Genomic DNA, 16,440 nt, shown 5'->3' on the forward strand with positions numbered 1-16,440 from the left:
GTGGGGCAGGGCACAGCAGGAGGGTGCAGGTGAGGGGGATGTGTGGGGTGAGCAGTGCAGTACCGGGAGCCTCGGGGCGGGTGTAGCGGTCCCAGGTCGGTACCGGCAGCCCCAGGGAAGCACTGGGAGGGGGGGGGGGTGAAGCAGTCAGATGGGGGGGGGGCAGGGGAGGGCAGGGAAGTACTGGGAGCTTCTGGACAGTATGGGAGACCCGGGGGCAGCACCGGCAAAATCTGGGGCAGTACCGGGGGGTGGAGCTGAACAGTACCGGGGCCCCGCGACAATACCGGGGGGGAGCGGGGCAGCACCAAGGACGAACGGGGGCAGAGGGGTGCGGAACAGTGCCGGAGGCTCCAAAGCAGTACCGGGGGGGGGGGAGCTGGGGCAGTACCGGGGAGTCGGGGCAGCACCGAGGGGGAAGGGAAGAGGGAGGGCGGGGTGCGGAACAGTGCCGGAGGCCCCAAAGCAGTGCCCGGGGGGAGGGCCGGGTCAGTACCGTGGGGACCAGGGCAGTACTGCGGGGATGCCGAGAGAGTAGCAGGGGACGCCGGGCGGTACCAGGAGGGTGGGCCGGGTCATACCGGGTGGGTGGGCCGGGTCAGTTCCGGGAGGGTGGGAAGGTTCAGTACCGGGGGGGTGGGCAGGGTCAGTACCGGGGGGTTGGGCCGGGTCAGTACCGGGGGCGGGGCGCTGCGGGTGGAGTCGGTACCGCGGGGCTGGGGGGGCCGGGCCGGCGCAGCCCCACGTGCGCGTGACGCGGCGGGGGCCGGCGGAGCGGAGCTGCGGGGAGCGGTGCGGGGCCATGCAGTCCCCGGCGGCTTCTCCCGGCCCCGCCGCCCCGGAGGGGGCCGAGCTGCTGCGGTGGCAGTGGCGGGAGGTGCAGGGGCCCTGCCTAGTGGCCGCCTGGATCCTGGTGGCCAGCCTGGCCAAGATCGGTGAGTGTCACCCCCCCCGTCCTCCTCCTCCGCTTCGGGCGCTTCGGTAGAAGCTGTGCCCACCCCCGGGGCAGGCAGGGTGGGATGCGGCATCCACGGGGACGCGCTGGACACAGGACACGGGTCATAGGGACAGATGGCCAGAGCCTGGCCGGTCACCGTCTTCGGCTGGGCTGCGGTGGCCGCGACCCTTCGTCCCCTTCCCTGCGGTGAGGAGCGGTGACAAAGGTACAGCCCTCGGGACAACGCAGGGACCCATTTTCCCTGCGCGGGAGGGACGAGTGGGTGCGGAGAGGAGAAGAGGAACGGGGCAGAGATGCCCAAAAGGATGTCCCATGCTCCAGAAGCTGGCACTGCACATGTCACTGGGAGGGCTGGGAGCCATTTGACACCCCCTAAGGCCCAGGAGGGGCTCGGTGGTGCTGGCGTGGGGCAAGTCATGTCCCCAGCACGGGTTGTGCCTGTGGTCCACTCCGTGGGCAACTCCAGCTCCACGTGGCCCCTTGTGCTCTCCTGCACGGGGCTCGGGGGAGGCTGTGTGGGAGCTGCTGTGCCCCTTTTTCATTGCTGACATCAGGGTGCTGAGCAGGGTCCCAAGGGGCTGGTCCCCTGTCGTGTCCCTCCCTGCTGTGCTGGGGAGGAGAGCGTGACCTTGAGGCTGTTTTCCTCTTGGGGGGCTCTGCTGTAGGCAAAGCCCCTGTGGTGGGAGCTCAGGTACCCTCTTAGTTTGGAGCTGGCTCAAGAAATGAAGGTTCAGAATTAGGCAGGGGAGCCTCTGAGCAGCTGGGGACCAGGGGACTGTACCCAGGGGACAGCTACAGCTGTGACTACCGAGTGGCCTCTGCCAGTCCCAGGAGTCCTGGATCCCACTGCACGGACCTCCCACTCCTCTCCTGCCTTGGCCTTCTCTCCAGGGAGCCCTAAAGCATCGCGAGGAACGAATTAACAAACCTCGTGAGCTTAAAAATACAATCTGCTATCTGCAGCAGTGCCACCTCCAGCTGCTGAGCACGTCCCACCTGCAGAAGATCAGAGAGATGATTCCTCCCTCCCTTCCTTCCTTCCTTCCCCTGGCTCTTATTTTCTTCCCTCGAATGCCTCCCCTTTATGGGTTTCCATTGGTTCACTCCTCTGTGCACCCAGCAGATGCCAAGGGGGCCTGAGCTGGGGTCATTCCCAAGCCCTCAGCCCCACCACACTCTTCCAAGCCTGAGACAAACTGATGGCCCTGTCCCTTTCCACTGGGGAGCCACAACCCTCACAGTGGGTAGCTCCAAGTTGCCTGGCTCAGTGGGTCTGATGGGTACAGCCAGGAGCAAGGAGTGACACCACATAGGCAAGGCAGCAGGCAGCCCCCTGGCAGGGGTGACCCCTGAGGTGGCACACGAGCTGGCCACACGTGTAGTCAGTCCCCAGGGAGCCCACAGAGGAGGTGGAGGATGCCAGGGAGCAGAGGGGGCTGCAGAAGAGCCACTCTGGTGTTGGTGCTGGGCTGCCAGCTCACAGCCCTGGGACTGCAGGAGGGGAAGTGGCCCCGTGCCTGGGTGATGGGGAAGTGACACTGAGGGCTCTGTTCTCCAGGGCCGTCACCAGCCTGGGGGCCCTGAGCCAGTAAACACCCGGGGCGGGGGAAGACTGGGCTGGGTGTTGCCTTCCTGCACAGCCAGGCATCATCTGGGCTCTGCTGCCTTTTCTGTGCTTGGCCAGAGCTTGGACAGGATGAGGGGAAGGAAGGAGCAGCAGGAGCATTGCCCCAAACCTGCTCCTCACCCCCACGAGCAGGGGTTTCCCAGCAGCAGCAGCACAGCAGAAAACCCCCATGGGTTGCACCATCCCTTCTGTCCCTGGCTGCTCGTGTCTTGACTCAGGGGTTCTGCCATGTCCCAAGCACTGGGGGAGCAGAGCAGGTTTTGGCCTTGAGTCTTCCCAGTGGCAAATCCTGGATTCTGAATTCCCGGGTGTTGGTTATGGCTCTGAAGTTAACTCACATGTGTGGCTAAGTTACCGTTGCTGTGGAAACCTTGAATGCTGAAATTCTTGATGCTTTCCAGCACGTGTGAAATGACAACTTGTGCCTCATTTCCCCTGTTTTCCTCCTCCCCCCCCTCCCGGCTGCTCCCTGGGATGCAGAGGAGCTTGTGTGCAGTCATTTGCTCTGGAGGGTGGCAGCATCTCCCCTCAGTCAGGGGGATTTGGACAAGCAGGGGCTTTCCCATTGCCACTGCTCCCTTCTTAGCCCAGATTTTTGACTCAGGGGAAAGAAGAATGGATGGCAGGCAGGACCCATGCCCCCACCTCCCCGTAGCATCTCCGCAAGCTCTCGTGTCTCTTGAGCCAGCCCCGGGCATATCTCCACAGCACGGGGAGCACAGATGGGTTGCTGGAGCAGGGATCTTGGCAACGCTCCCGAGCTTATAGAAAGGGGCTGGACGCCTCGTTCCCTTCTTGAAAACTTCAGAGCTTTGTTCCCGTGGGTGGGAAGCAGTTCTGCAGCCTGCCACAGGCACTTCAGCGAGTGCCGCTCGCCCACCGGCGCTGCCTTCGCTGGGCTTGCGTGGGGTGAGCGAGGCTCTGCTGAGGCTTCTGCGGTCATTCAGCAGGAATTTGGATGGGCTGGAGCTCAGCCAGCCCTTCCCGGGGCTGGGGGTTTGCTCAGAGGGCTGCAGTGTCTGGGTTGAAGCTTCCTCCGTGGCTGAATTGCAGCCCCTGGCAGGGAGCGGAGGTGGCTGTGAGCAACGGGGGTCAGAGGGTCACAGGATGGTTGGGGCTGGAAACAGCTCTGAAGAACATCCAGTCCAACCCCTCCTCTAGAGCAGGATCACCTAAAGCAGGTCCCACAGGAAAACATCCAGATGGGTGTTGAAGGTCTCCAGAGATGGAGACTCCACCACCTCTCTTGGCAGCCTGTGCCTCTTGCCTCACAGTAAAGAAGTTTTTCTTTATGTTTAAGATGAACCCTTCTGTGTTCCAGTTTGTGACCATTGCCCCTTGTCCTGTCACTGAACATCACTGGGAAGAGTCTGGTCCCATCCTCCTGACACCTGCCCTTTAGGCGTTGATGAGACCCCCCTCAGTCTTTCCCTCTCTGGGCTGAACACCCCCAGCTCCCTCAGCCTTTAGGTGGTCCCATCCCCTCATCATCTTAGTGGCTCTGCACTGGATTCTCTCCAGTATTTCCTTGTCCTTCATGAACTGGGCAGCCTAGAATTGCTCGTAGTATTCTAGATGGGGCCTCACCAGGGCAGAGCAGCAGGGCAGGACCTCCCTTGCCCTGCTTGCCACACTCCTCTCCATGCACCCGGGATGTCCCAGGCTCTGTGGCTCTGTGCAGAGCTCAGAGCTGCAGAGCTGTGGCAGAGCCTTGGCCCTGGATGCTCTGCAGCTCTTTCCCCTCGAGGTGGTTGGTGCTGGAGCTGCAGACTGAGCCATCCCAGTGCTGGCAGCTCTGCCCTTGCTGGCTGTGGCACCAGAGCAGGGGAGCAGTGCTGGGGCTCACCAGGGTGGCACAGACAAGGTTTGCTGTGCCAGGGAGTGGCACAGGTCACTGGAAGAAGGTCACTTCCTCACAGAGAGAGAAAGAGCAGCTCTTCACCTGCACGTTCAGTGTCTCTGCTTAGGTACCAGATCTTTGACATTCAGCTGTTTCTAATTCAGAAGGGAAGCATGCCAACTGGGAGGTGTTGGGGAAGGAGAAAGAAAGAACATCAGGAGGCCACAGCCTCAGTTCCCAAGACGTTCCCATCTCAGGGACAATGGGACCTGTCCCAGAAAGGACAGAGCAGGACTGAGAAAGGTTCAGAGGAGAATGACAAGGGTATGGAGACATGAAAACCTACTGATGAAGCACTGCCTGTTCCTGGGCTGCTCTCCAGCCTAGTCCACTGGAGACCTTGGGCTTCTCAGACCTTGTGGTCTGTCCATGGGGATTCCCAAGGAGGGAGGAAGCCTAGGGTCTGCATATGACTACAGCAAAGCTTTGCTGCACCTTTAGTCCAGCTGAAGGGCCTTAGGGGATGAGTTTTGGGTTGGCAGCAGGGTTGGGCTTGCAGCCAAGTGACGACTCAGAGGCTGCTCTGATGCCCCTTGTACCTGGTGGGTGCTCAAGGACAAGTGGAGAAACCTTCTTCTCTCGGAGAAGGTTTCTCCATCTGATGCCCAAGTCATGCTACAGAGCTGGGCTGGATGTCACACGTGATGGCAGATCACTGAGGGCACAGAAGTGCTGGGGCCCTCCCTGAGCACCTCTGTGGGCAGTGAAAATACAGCACCCTGTGCTAGGGAGGAGAAATCCACAGGGATGGGGGGGTGGCCCACCTAGAAGCTGGAGCAATTTGGGATGTGGCAGGACACCCTGGCCTTGGGGACAAGGCTGCCTGGAGGAGTGGGTGTGACATCCCACTGCCTTGTGCCCGAGCTGCAGGCTCGTTGCCACGTTGCTGATGGATGAAGACCAGGGCATAACTCCACTTGCTTTAAACAGAACATCCTGTTCCAAGGCAGTTTAAAATTTGGTCCAGACCTCGTGTGGAATAAACAGATGATTCAATGCATCTCGGAATCTGCAGCTCCCGTGTGCCTGCTTTTTGCACACAGGCAGGTTGGTGGGGGCTGAAGGAGGTCGTGTTCTGGGCTTGCCTGTCTCGCAGTGGTTTGCATCCTGCTCTGTCTGCTCGCTCAGACAGCTGCAAACAAGGTCACCTCTTCACCGGGCCTGAGCATCCTTGTCTCTGAGTAGGGTAAAGCATCCTGGTGAACCAAGGTGCCTTCCAGCAGCACTCAGTATTGCTGGTGACACTGTGACTGTGCACACTCGCTGCTCTTCCCTCTGAGTGTGGATGCCAAAGCCCAAGAAAAGCAAAATACCCAGCTGCTTGGCTTATTGGAGAGAGGCTGGGGAGGTCCCAAAGAGTTGGGTACCTGACTGACTTCCTGACCTGGGAGCTGGCTGAAAGGTCTTCTCTGCACACATGGCCAGGAAGCAGCCTTAGGTGCTTCCTTATTAACTCCAGGGTCCCTCCTGTCTCAGCCAACTCTTCTGTGGAGCCCGTGGATCTGGCATGCTGCCTTGGCTGATGCTCTCATTCTTCCTTCTAGTTTTCCACCTGTCCAGGAAGGTGACATCCATCGTCCCAGAGAGCTGCCTGCTGATCCTGCTGGGGCTGGGCCTGGGGGGCATCGTGTTGGCTGTGGCGAAGAAAGCCGAGTACCAGCTGGAGCCCAACATGTTCTTCCTCTTCCTTCTGCCCCCCATTGTCCTCGACTCGGGCTACTTCATGCCCAGCCGCCTCTTCTTCGACAACATCGGTGCCATCCTCACCTACGCGGTGGTGGGAACCCTCTGGAATTCCTTCACCACCGGATTTGCCCTCTGGGGGCTGCACCGGGCCGGGCTCATGGGTGGGTGCACAGGGATGCATTCCCCAGGGATGGGTTGGAGGGTGCAAAGCACACCCAAGGTCATAGAATCGTTGAATCCCAGACTGGTTTGCGTTGGAAAGGACCTTTAAGCTGATCACATTCCCACCTCCCACCAGCCCAGGTTGCTCCAAGCCCCTTCCAACCTGTCCCTGAGCACTGCATCCAGATCTTCTTCTCTGGGCAACCTGGGCCAGTGTCTCACCACCCTCACACTAAAGAATTTCTTCCTAATGTCCAACGTAAGCCTCCCTTCTTCCAGTTTAAAGCCATCACCCCTCATCCTGTTGTTACACACCCTTGTAAAATGTCCCTCCCCAGCTTTCCTGTAAGCCCCCTTCAGGTATTGGAAGGCCAAGTTCCACTGCCCATCCCTGCTGTGGATTCCCAGGAAGGAGAAGTCCTGCATCCCGGGAATGGTGCTCTGGCAGCACTGTCAAGCGTGCAGGACAAATGGGCCCTGCTTGGCACTGGGCTGACTCGTCTTTGCTATTTTTGTCACTGACCTTGGGTAGCTTTCCTGGCTGACTGCCAGGTTCCCTGTCCTTGGCTGGAGCCACTGGGCTTGGTGCCTGGACCTGCTGTGGGGTTTGTACCTGCTGAAGAGGCAGTGATGCACTTGGATGCCCAAGGGGACATCCAAGCCTGGATTCAGGCATTTCAATGCCCCTCGTGCTGCAGTGAGGATGTGCTGAGCCCTGTGTCACCTGGGGGACCCCAGAGGTCTGGGAGCACAGCTGGGCTCAGCCCACTGCACCCCAAGATGGGATGCTGTTGGTGTTGGGATGAGCAGCCTGGCAAGAGAAGCTCTGGGGCAGATGCTCTGGGGCAAACCTGAGCTTGGTCCTTCTGTCCGAGCAGATCCAGGTGTTGAAGCTGGGCTGATGGATTTCCTGCTCTTCGGCAGCCTCATCTCAGCTGTGGACCCTGTGGCAGTGCTGGCTGTCTTCGAGGAGGTCCATGTAAATGAGACCCTCTTCATCATCGTGTTTGGAGAGTCCCTCCTGAATGATGCTGTCACAGTGGTGAGTTGGAGCTTAGGGGACCCAAAAGTGGAGCCTAACATGGGCCAGTGTTCTGCTGTCCCCCAGGATGGGCAGAGGATACAGGTGACATCCCTTAGCCAGTGGCAGACCCACACCATGGGTTTCTCCTGGCCTTGGAGGGGGTCTTTGCTTGCCCAGAGAAGCCGTATCACCTGGCAGATTTGGACCCTCTTCTCTGGGGTCCATCCTGCCTGCAGGTGCTGCCCCTCTCAAGGAAGGGCAATACCCTGCCTTACCCAAGGGGTTTGCCCTGCCTGCAGGTCCTGTACAAGGTCTTCAACTCTTTCGTGGAGCTGGGCCCTGCAAACATCCATGCCACGGACTACTTGAAGGGGGTAGGTGAGTATGTGCCCCACCAGACCCTCCGGCTCTTCCTCCAGGGTGGGCAAGCATGGGTGCTGCTGTGCTGTGGGGCAGGCACCGAGCACCACAGCTCTTTCATCTGCATCCCAGTGGTCCCAATCCAGCTGTGGGATGCTGTGGTGGGAAGGTGGGGCTTGGCGAGCGCGGCCGTGGGGCGGAGGAGCTGGGTTGGCTTGCTCGTGGTGCAAATGCCTCTTCTCCTCCTCGCCAGCCTCCTTCTTCCTGGTGAGCTTGGGGGGCACGGCCGTGGGGCTGCTCTTTGCCTTCCTGCTGGCCCTGATCACACGGTTCACCAAGCGTGTGCGCATCATCGAGCCGCTCTTCGTCTTCCTCCTGGCCTACGTCGCGTACCTGGCGGCTGAAATGGTCTCGCTCTCCTCCATCCTGGCGTGAGTGACCCCCCCCTGGGGGTGGCCCAGGAAATCGGGCTGAGCAGCAGGAGGTGGTGTGAGCAGAGCTGCTCCTCAGCCTGCTTGCAGGGTGATGGCTCCTTCTGCCCCTCTGCAGAGTCACCTTCTGCGGGATCTGCTGCAAGAAGTACGTGGAAGCCAACATCTCCCAGAAGTCCCGCACCACGGTCAAGTACACCATGAAGACACTGGCCAGCAGCTCAGAGACCATCATCTTTATGTTCCTGGGCATCTCGGCTGTGGACACCTCCAAGTGGGCGTGGGACACAGCGCTGGTGATGGGCACCCTGTTCTTTATCCTGCTTTTCAGAGCTGTAGGTCAGCTGCCCCTCTGTGCTTCTGGCTGGTAGCACCCAGCAGTTTTCAGGCCAAAAAACTTCTTGTTCCCCAAGAAAAGCTGAGGCGTGGGAACAGCCTGAGCTTTACCCCATCTCCAGGAGCAGGCAAGGCTCTGCTGGCATCCCAGGCTGTCCTTCTCCTTCTTCCCTAGGCGTTGTCCTCCAGACCTGCGTGCTCAACCGCTTCCGCCTCATCCCCCTGGACAGGATTGACCAGGTGGTCATGTCCTATGGTGGCCTCCGTGGAGCTGTGGCCTTCGCCCTGGTCATCCTGCTGGACAGGGCAAAGGTGAAAGCCAAGGACTACTTTGTGGCCACCACCATCGTGGTGGTGTTCTTCACTGTCATTGTGCAGGTGAGGATGGGCACCCTGTCCCCCTCCAGTGCTGCCCTCTTGCCCAGAGCTCACCTGGTGGGCCACAACGTGTTCGTGGGGCAAGTGCACCTTTCCAAGTCACCTTTGGTGCCTTCTGGCACCTCATCCTTCCCCAGGCTGGTGTGCAGGACCTCTGTAGCAGCTGTCACAGTGACAGGGCCATGGCTCATGTTGTTTCCCTCTTGGTTTGGGTCTTGCTCTAAGAACAGCAACACTGTGTGCCCAACGAGGCTGTTGCCCTTAAAAGCTGCTCCCGGTCCATGGCTCTGGAATGCTTGAGCACTGGGAAGGGGAGCACGGTGGATGGATGCAAGCCTGGGGTCTGGGAGAATAGTGGGCAGGACATGGTTGCTGCCTGCTGGGACACAGGAGCATCCCCCAGGAGCTGGGTGGGGTTGGGATGGACACGCACAGCCAGATCAGCTGCTGTCCCCGGTCACTTCATGCCAGCTCTGTTCCCGTGCCCCAGCCACGCACCCTCTCCCCCTCCCAGTCTTTCCCTTGCCTTCTCCTGCCATTCCAGGGCCTCACCATCAAACCCCTGGTGACCTGGCTGAAGGTGAAGCGCAGTGACCACCACAAGCCCACGCTGAACGAGGAGCTGCACGAGCACGTGGGTGCTGGGGTCCAGGGGATGGGGGAGGGCCATGCAGTGGCCTCGGCACCCCCAGGGCACCCAGGGTCTCACCACCCCTCTGACCTTCTCCTCCTCACTTAAGGCCTTTGACCACATTCTGGCAGCAGTGGAGGACATCGTGGGGCACCATGGCTACCATTACTGGCGGGACAAGTGAGTGGCTCAGCCAGGATCCTCTGCTGGCCATCGGGTGGATGAGGGAAACCCACCAGCCCTGGGGACGTGGCAGGGTCCCTGCTGGAGTCTGGATGTCTGTTCATCAGTCCAGCTGGAAGGGGACTGTCTGTCTGCTCTGCTGCAGCAGACCAAGCTCCCAGAAGCATCCCAAAGAGGTCAGGAAGGTGCAGCTGGGGATGCTGCAGGACCTGGCGTTGCTTCCCCGTGCTGGACTTGCTGGGGATGATGGGGTGGCCATGGTAGCAGCAGTGTCCCTGTGCCTCCCCATGGAGCTGCTCTGGGTGCTGAGGAGGGAAGAGCCCCCCTGAAGCCCAGGCAGTGTTTATCTGCAGCACAGCAACAGGAAAAGGATGGGAAAAGCCTTGTTGTTTCCTGGAGGGGAAGCGCTCCGGCGGGGCTGCTCCCACTCCCATCTCCTCCCACAGACCCACTGGTCTCTGGCTTCCAGCAGGTCTAGGAAGGTTCCTTTGCCCTGGGGAGACCACACCTGGAATACTGGATCCAGTTTGGGCTCCCCAGTCCAAGAGAGACAGGGATCTACTGGAGAGAGTCCAAGGGAGAGCTGTGAGGATGATGAAGGGACTCGAGCATCCCTGCTGGGAAGAAAGACTGAGAGCCCTGGGGCCGTTCAGCCTTGGGAAAAGAAGGATGAGAGGGGATCCTATCAATGTCTATAAATATCTTAAGGCGGGGTGTCAAGAGGAAGGGGCCAATCTCTTCCGTGGTGCTCAGTAATGGGCCAAGGAATAATGGGTTGCAGCTTGAACATAGGAAGTTCCACCTCAACATGGGGAGAAACTTGTGGAGTGTGAGGGTGAGGGAGCCCTGGCCCAGGCTGCCCAGAGAGGTTGTGGAGTCTCCTTCTCTGGAGCCTTTCCAACCCCCCTGGATGTGTTCTGTGTGTCCTGCCCTGGGTGACCCTGCTGGGACAGGGGGTTGGACTGGATGAGCTCCAGAGGCCCCTTCCAACCCCTCACATTCACTGATTCCCCTTGGGAAGGGGTGAAGGCTCAGCATGTCCTGCCTTTTCCTTCCCTCCCTGGGCACAGGTCCTGTGTGCCCAGCCTGCTTTGGACACACTGGATGGGCAGGGGGTCCCTGGCCATAGTGTCTCATGGGAGTTAAACCACCCACATCTTCCCCTTTTGGCAGGTGGGAGCAGTTTGACAAGAAGTACCTGAGTCAGCTCCTGATGAGGAAATCAGCCTACAGGCTGCGGGATGAGATCTGGGATGTCTACTACAAGCTGAACATCAGGGATGCTATCAGCTTTGTTGACCAGGTAGGGCTGAGTGACCACACCGTGGGGGCTGGCTGGTGGGATCACTCTGGGGTGGCCACTCCAGGAGCCCTCTGGGTATGCAGTGGGGACCCCCCCAGCCTGGCTGGGGCCCCCACTGCCTGGATGCCAGCCTGACCCTCCCACCCCCCAGGGTGGCCACGTGCTCTCGGCTGCCAAGCTGGCACTGCCCTCCATGCCCAGCCGCACCTCCGTGTCCGAGTCGTCGGTCACAAACCTCCTGTGAGTACAGCATCCTTCTGAGCCCCTGGCAGAGCTCTCTGGATCCCTGGGTGGGTTGTTTGAGGGCTAGCAGGGTGCAGGCAAGGAGCCCAGCATCTCAGAATCACAGGGTGGTCTGGTTGGAAAAGAGTTTTACAGTCATCAAGTCCAACGCAGCTCTGCCAATCATTAACCCAACGCTGCTGAGTGCAGTGTTAAACCATGGCCCTCAGCATCACATCCACATGGCTTGGGAACACCTCCAGGGGTGGTGATTCAGCCACCTCCCTGGGCAGCCTTTCAGTGAAGAAGTTTCTTCTAATACATCTCCTGATGCAACTTAAGGCCAATTCCTCTTGTCTTGTTGCTTGTTACCTGGGAGGAGAGACCAAGCTCCCCTTGCCTCAACCTCCTTCCAGGGAGTTGTAGAGAGCCAGAAGCTCTCTCCTCAGCCTCCTTTTTCTCCAGGTGTTCACATCCCCAGCTCCCTCAGCTGCTCTTGTTCAGACTTCTGCTCCAGACTCTTTCCCAGCTTCTCTGGACACATTCCAGCCCCCCAGTGTCCTTCTTGTGAAGCTCCCATAACTTCCCGGGTGCACAGGGGACAGGGGGACAATCCCTGCCCTGCTCCTGCTGGCCACACCAGTGCTGACACAAGCCAGGATGCCCTTGGCCTTTTTGGCCACCTGGGCAGATGCTGGCTCACCGTCTTCAGCCACTGTCGACCAACCCCTTGCACCCCATCTCCCTCTGCCCCCCAGGAGGGAGAGCGGGAGCGGTGCCTGCCTGGACCTGCAGGTGATCGACACGGTGCGGAGCCGCCGGGACAAGGAGGACGCAGCCATGCACCACGTCCTGCGGGGCAGCCTCTACAAACCCCGACGGAGGGTGAGCACTCCCTGGCCGTGGCCTGCAGCTCGCCCCGGCTCCCAGGAGAGGAGCAGGGATGGAGGACACCCCCCTGGGGACAGCTGCTGATCCTCGTGTCTCTTTGCCTCTCCCTCGGCCAGTACAAGGCCAGCTACAGCCGTCACTTCATCTCTCCAGATAAACAAGAGCGCCAAGATAAAGAAATCTTCTGTCAGAACATGAAGAGGAGGCTGGAGACCTTCAAGTCCACAAAGCACAATGTCTGGTCCTCCAAGAGCAAGGCCAGGATGAAGGAAAAGGGCAGGAAAAAGGCAAGTGCTCCTCAAACGCCTGCTCCTTCCCTGACTCGGAAGTTTGGCTTCCCCCAGGCTGCAGGCAGTGGAGTCCTTTGGGAACTGAGATGCTGCAGGGCATCAGCAGCTCCAGAGCTACTTATCTTATCTCACACCTGCCTGCACACGTGGGGCTCACGTGTCCAGATGTCCCAACCATGCCAGTGTTGCCATGGAGTGGTTGTTCCTGAGCAAAGCCCCACGTTTGTTTCTCAGGAGCACCCAGCATGAAGGAGCCCGAACGCTGATCAGATCCAGGCTCAGCAGCATGCCACTGCACCTTAAACTGGGCCTTGGGTGTCTTCTCTCCTTTGGAGGCTTTTTAAAACTCCTGGGGCTGAGCTGGTTGTTGTAAAGATGCCGTAGCTGAGGCTCAGGAAGTGCTCAGTGCTGGCTGTGCCACCCAGCTGGGGTGGGAATCTCTGTCCCTGGAGTTACCCTGGCTTGCAGGTTCACCTGGGTGGGGGTCAAGGCTCTGCACAGGGCAGGTCCCAGCTGGTCCTTCCTCCTTTACAGAAGAACACCTCTTTGACAAGTGATGCACCCAATGGGAAGACACACAGGAACATCCCCTGGCAGGAGGCAGGTAATGCTGAGGTTTGCAGGACCTGGCAAGGGGACGTGGTGGGGTGGGATGGAGCAGCTTGCTCTGCCTGCTCACTGCCAGCTCGGTGGCACAACAGCACCCAGGGTGGCACTAGCACCAAATCCTGTGGGTGCAGTCCTTGCCCCACAGGGTGCCCCATCCTCCAAACCAACTCCATGTGATTTGCAGCTCCTGTTCTGGTGATGGTCAGCTCAGAGGAGGAGGAGAGCGATAGCTCAGAGACAGAAAGAGAGGATGATGAAGGGATTGTGTTCATCGCTCGAGCCACCAGTGAGGTCCTGCAGGGAAAGACAACTCAAGGTAGGCACTGATGCACCCCTGCCAGGGCTCTTGGGCAGCTTGTGCTTCCTCAGTTGGCTGAGGAGAAAAGTGGCCTTGGACTGGGCAAAACCAAAGTCAGCAGAGCACGGATGGGAGAATCTCTGTGCTTTGTGGCTGTGGAGGCACAGCAGGGCATCCCTGGGCTTCCTTGTGGCTCCTGCATCTTTGGCCATGCAGCAGGGGTTGGTTCTGCAAGGTCTGCAGGGCCCAGGGATAGAGCAAGAGACGTGCAAGATCCCTCTCACTGTCCCTTCTGCATCCCCAGGCAGCCTGGATGTCTGCCCCAGCCCCTGCATCATCCCACCCTCGCCCACCTTGGCAGAGAAGGAGTTGCCCTGGAAAGGAGACCAGGCTGATCTGGCTGTTTACATCTCCTCGGAGACCACCAAAATCGTGCCAGTGGATATGCAGAAGGCATGGAACCAAAGCATCTCCTCCCTGGAGAGCATCGCTTCCCCCCCGGGCCTGGAGAGTGGACCTCAGCACAGGAGATTTGCCAGCCCTGTGCTGGAGGAGCAGCCCCAGTCTGCCAGCCAGGTGATGCTGGAGCAGAGCTCCTGTTTCCAGTTCCCCAGCCACCTCTCCAAGAGCGGCCGCTCGCAGAGTGACAGCAGCCCCGAGGGGGCTGAGCAGCAGGAGCTGCAGCCTTTGATGGCTTCAGAGGAGCAGGGCAGGATGGTGCCCCCCACGGAGCCCAGGTGGCTGGTGTTCAACAGAGCAAGCCACCTCTGAGGATGGCTGCTGGGTGGGGATGCCCACGGGCTGTGAGCCCCTGTGACCGCGCTGCTCTCTCGCATTGTAAAGCTTCTCTGTGTCTCCATAAACTCCAGGAAGGGCAGGAGAATCTGGAGGAGACTCCTCCCAGAGCTGCAGTCCAAGGTGGGCTTTGCCCATGCACCTACTGATGCAAAACTGGTCAATAATTAGGCTTTGTGCTGCAAGAGCAGGGACCAGCCTCCAGCCACCCAGGGAGGCACAGACCCGAAACCTCTTCCTTCTTCTCTGGTCCCTACACATCTTCTCTGTGCTGGAGGGCCAGAGTTGTGTTGAAGGACATGAAGCTCTTGGAATGAGTCCAGAGGAAGCCATGGAGATGATCTGAGGGCTGGAGCACCTCTGTTATGGAGCCAGGCTGAGAGAGTTGGGGTTGTTCAGCCTGGAGAAGAGGAGGCTCCAGGGAGACCTTAGAGCACCTTCCAATACCTGGAGGAGCTACAGGAAAGCTGGGAAGGGATGTCTTTCAAGGACATGGAATGACAGGACGAAGGGGAATGGCTTTAAACTGGAAGAGGTCAGACAGAAGGAAGCTCTTTATTGTGAGGGTACTGAGACTCTGGCCCAGGTTGTCTGGAGAAGAAGCTCCCATCCCTGGAAGTGTTCAGGGCCAGGTTGCATGGGGCAACCTGGCCTAGCAAGAGGTGTCCCTGCCCATGGCAGGGGTTGGGAACGAGATGAGTTTGAGTTTTAAGATCTCTTCCAGCCCTAAGCAATCTGGGATTCCTCCCAGGGCTGGTCTCCCAGCTGGATTTGATCCCATTGTGGCTGTGCCACCCTTGGGCTACACTTGGGCTGATGGTCCCAAGTGTAGGAGCACGAGCTGCTCTCTCCATCCTGGCTGTGAGGAGGGGGCTGGGAGTGGTGGGCAGTGCAGCAGAGCCTGTGCACACCCAGTGCCTGAGCCCTTGGCTCCATCACAGCTGGAGTTCTGGTCCTTCATGGCAAGCATGGAGCTCAGCCTGGAGGCATGAGGTGGGCTGCTTGCCACAGCAGCTCCATGTTCTCCGTGTTGCAGAGGTCCCTCGGATGCAAAGCCTTGACCTTCTCAGGACTGGGAGCAGTGCTCCTGGGGTTTGTCCCGGCTCCAGGAGCCAGACAAGTCCAAGTCAATCTGTACGCACAGGGACTCCTCCAGCAGCCAACCTGCTGTGCCAGCCCACGCCTCCTCTCTGGATGGATTCCCAGGAGCTGCAGCATTCAGCTTTCTGGCTTTGCCTGGAGGCAGCTGCCCTGCACAGCATCCTCAGCATTCCCAGGACCCCTGTCTGGATCCTGGGACCCCTGGCTGGATCCTGATGGGGATGGAGAACCCCCATCTGGATCCCAGGACTCCCAGTTGGATCCTTAGACCCCTGTCTGGATCCCAGGACCCCCAGTTGAATCCCAGGACCCCCGATTGGATCCTGGTGGGGCTGGAGAACTCCCAGCTGGATCCCAGGACCCCTGTCTGGATCCCAGACCCCCGCTTGGATCCCAGACCCCCACTTGGATCCTGGGACCCCCAGCTGGATCCCGGCAGGGCTGGAGAACCCTGTTGGGTTCACAGAACTCCTGCTTGGATCCCAGCACCCTCAGCTGGATGCCCTGCATTCATCTCGCCCCTGTCCCAGTCCTTCCAGTTGCCTGGAGCTCGTCAGCTGGGAGGGCTCCTGGTCGTGGTGCAAAGAGCGGAGTGAGCAGCAGGTATGAATGTACAACAGGAGCAGGGTGATGGGTGAAAGCTGAGTTCATCTTCTAAGATCCATCCCCACCACCTGCCTCCCAGCCCTGCCCTGCTCCCTCCTGAGGGGGGGGTGGGATCCCCATTCCCGTGGCCCACCCAGTGAATTATTCCTGGTGGGACCTCAAGGGCTCCCCAAGAACCACTCTGCACTCCAAAGCTCAGCACAGCAGCTGGGCACCAGCAATGTAGGAGGGTTGGGGATGCTCCTCTTGGGAAGGAATGGGGACATGGGCTGTTAGTGCCCCAAAGCAGGGAAATCACTGCCTGTTCCAGCTACCTGGGCGTGCTGAGACAGTCAAGGGGACTGGATAAGTCCAATGTGAGGCAAGCAAGCTGGCAGTACCCCCCTGGTACCAGCAGAAGTGGTTCTCTGCACCTGCCCCACCAGATGAGCATGAGATTTTTAAAAGGTTTTTATATAATTCTGCATTTCTGGTATGCCTTATTCTAGTTTTGATTGCTGATACTGGGCCATAATGAATCCCTAGCTGGGTCAGTCAGTGTTTTCTGTAGCCATGGGCACCACAGATGACTCGAGACTTTTTTTTTTATTTGCAAGAAGATTGTTTCCATGTGAAAATATATGCAGAGTATTTTGTAATGTTCAATAAA

General features: G+C 59.2%; 1 protein-coding gene across 2 annotated transcripts; it reads left to right on the plus strand.

Annotated features, from left to right (window-relative positions):
• Positions 1-760: 760 nt before the first annotated feature.
• SLC9A5 (solute carrier family 9 member A5) lies at positions 761-16,440 on the plus strand. 2 transcript variants are annotated; one of them, XM_030457914.1, is made up of 16 exons: positions 761-935; positions 6,030-6,332; positions 7,212-7,375; positions 7,657-7,735; positions 7,971-8,148; positions 8,267-8,487; positions 8,660-8,862; positions 9,407-9,496; positions 9,603-9,673; positions 10,850-10,979; positions 11,131-11,219; positions 11,960-12,086; positions 12,209-12,379; positions 12,917-12,986; positions 13,176-13,307; positions 13,594-16,440. In XM_030457914.1, the coding sequence occupies exons 1-16, from the start codon at positions 803-805 to the stop codon at positions 14,058-14,060; spliced, it is 2,628 nt and encodes an 875-aa protein (XP_030313774.1). In that variant the 5' UTR covers positions 761-802; the 3' UTR covers positions 14,061-16,440. The 2 variants fall into 2 exon arrangements, with proteins under 2 accessions (XP_030313774.1, XP_030313773.1); XM_030457913.1 differs by having other exon boundaries at positions 796-935; positions 7,209-7,375.

The sequence above is a fragment of the Calypte anna genome, chromosome 11, assembly GCF_003957555.1.
Source record: "Calypte anna isolate BGI_N300 chromosome 11, bCalAnn1_v1.p, whole genome shotgun sequence".
NCBI lineage: Eukaryota > Metazoa > Chordata > Aves > Apodiformes > Trochilidae > Calypte > Calypte anna.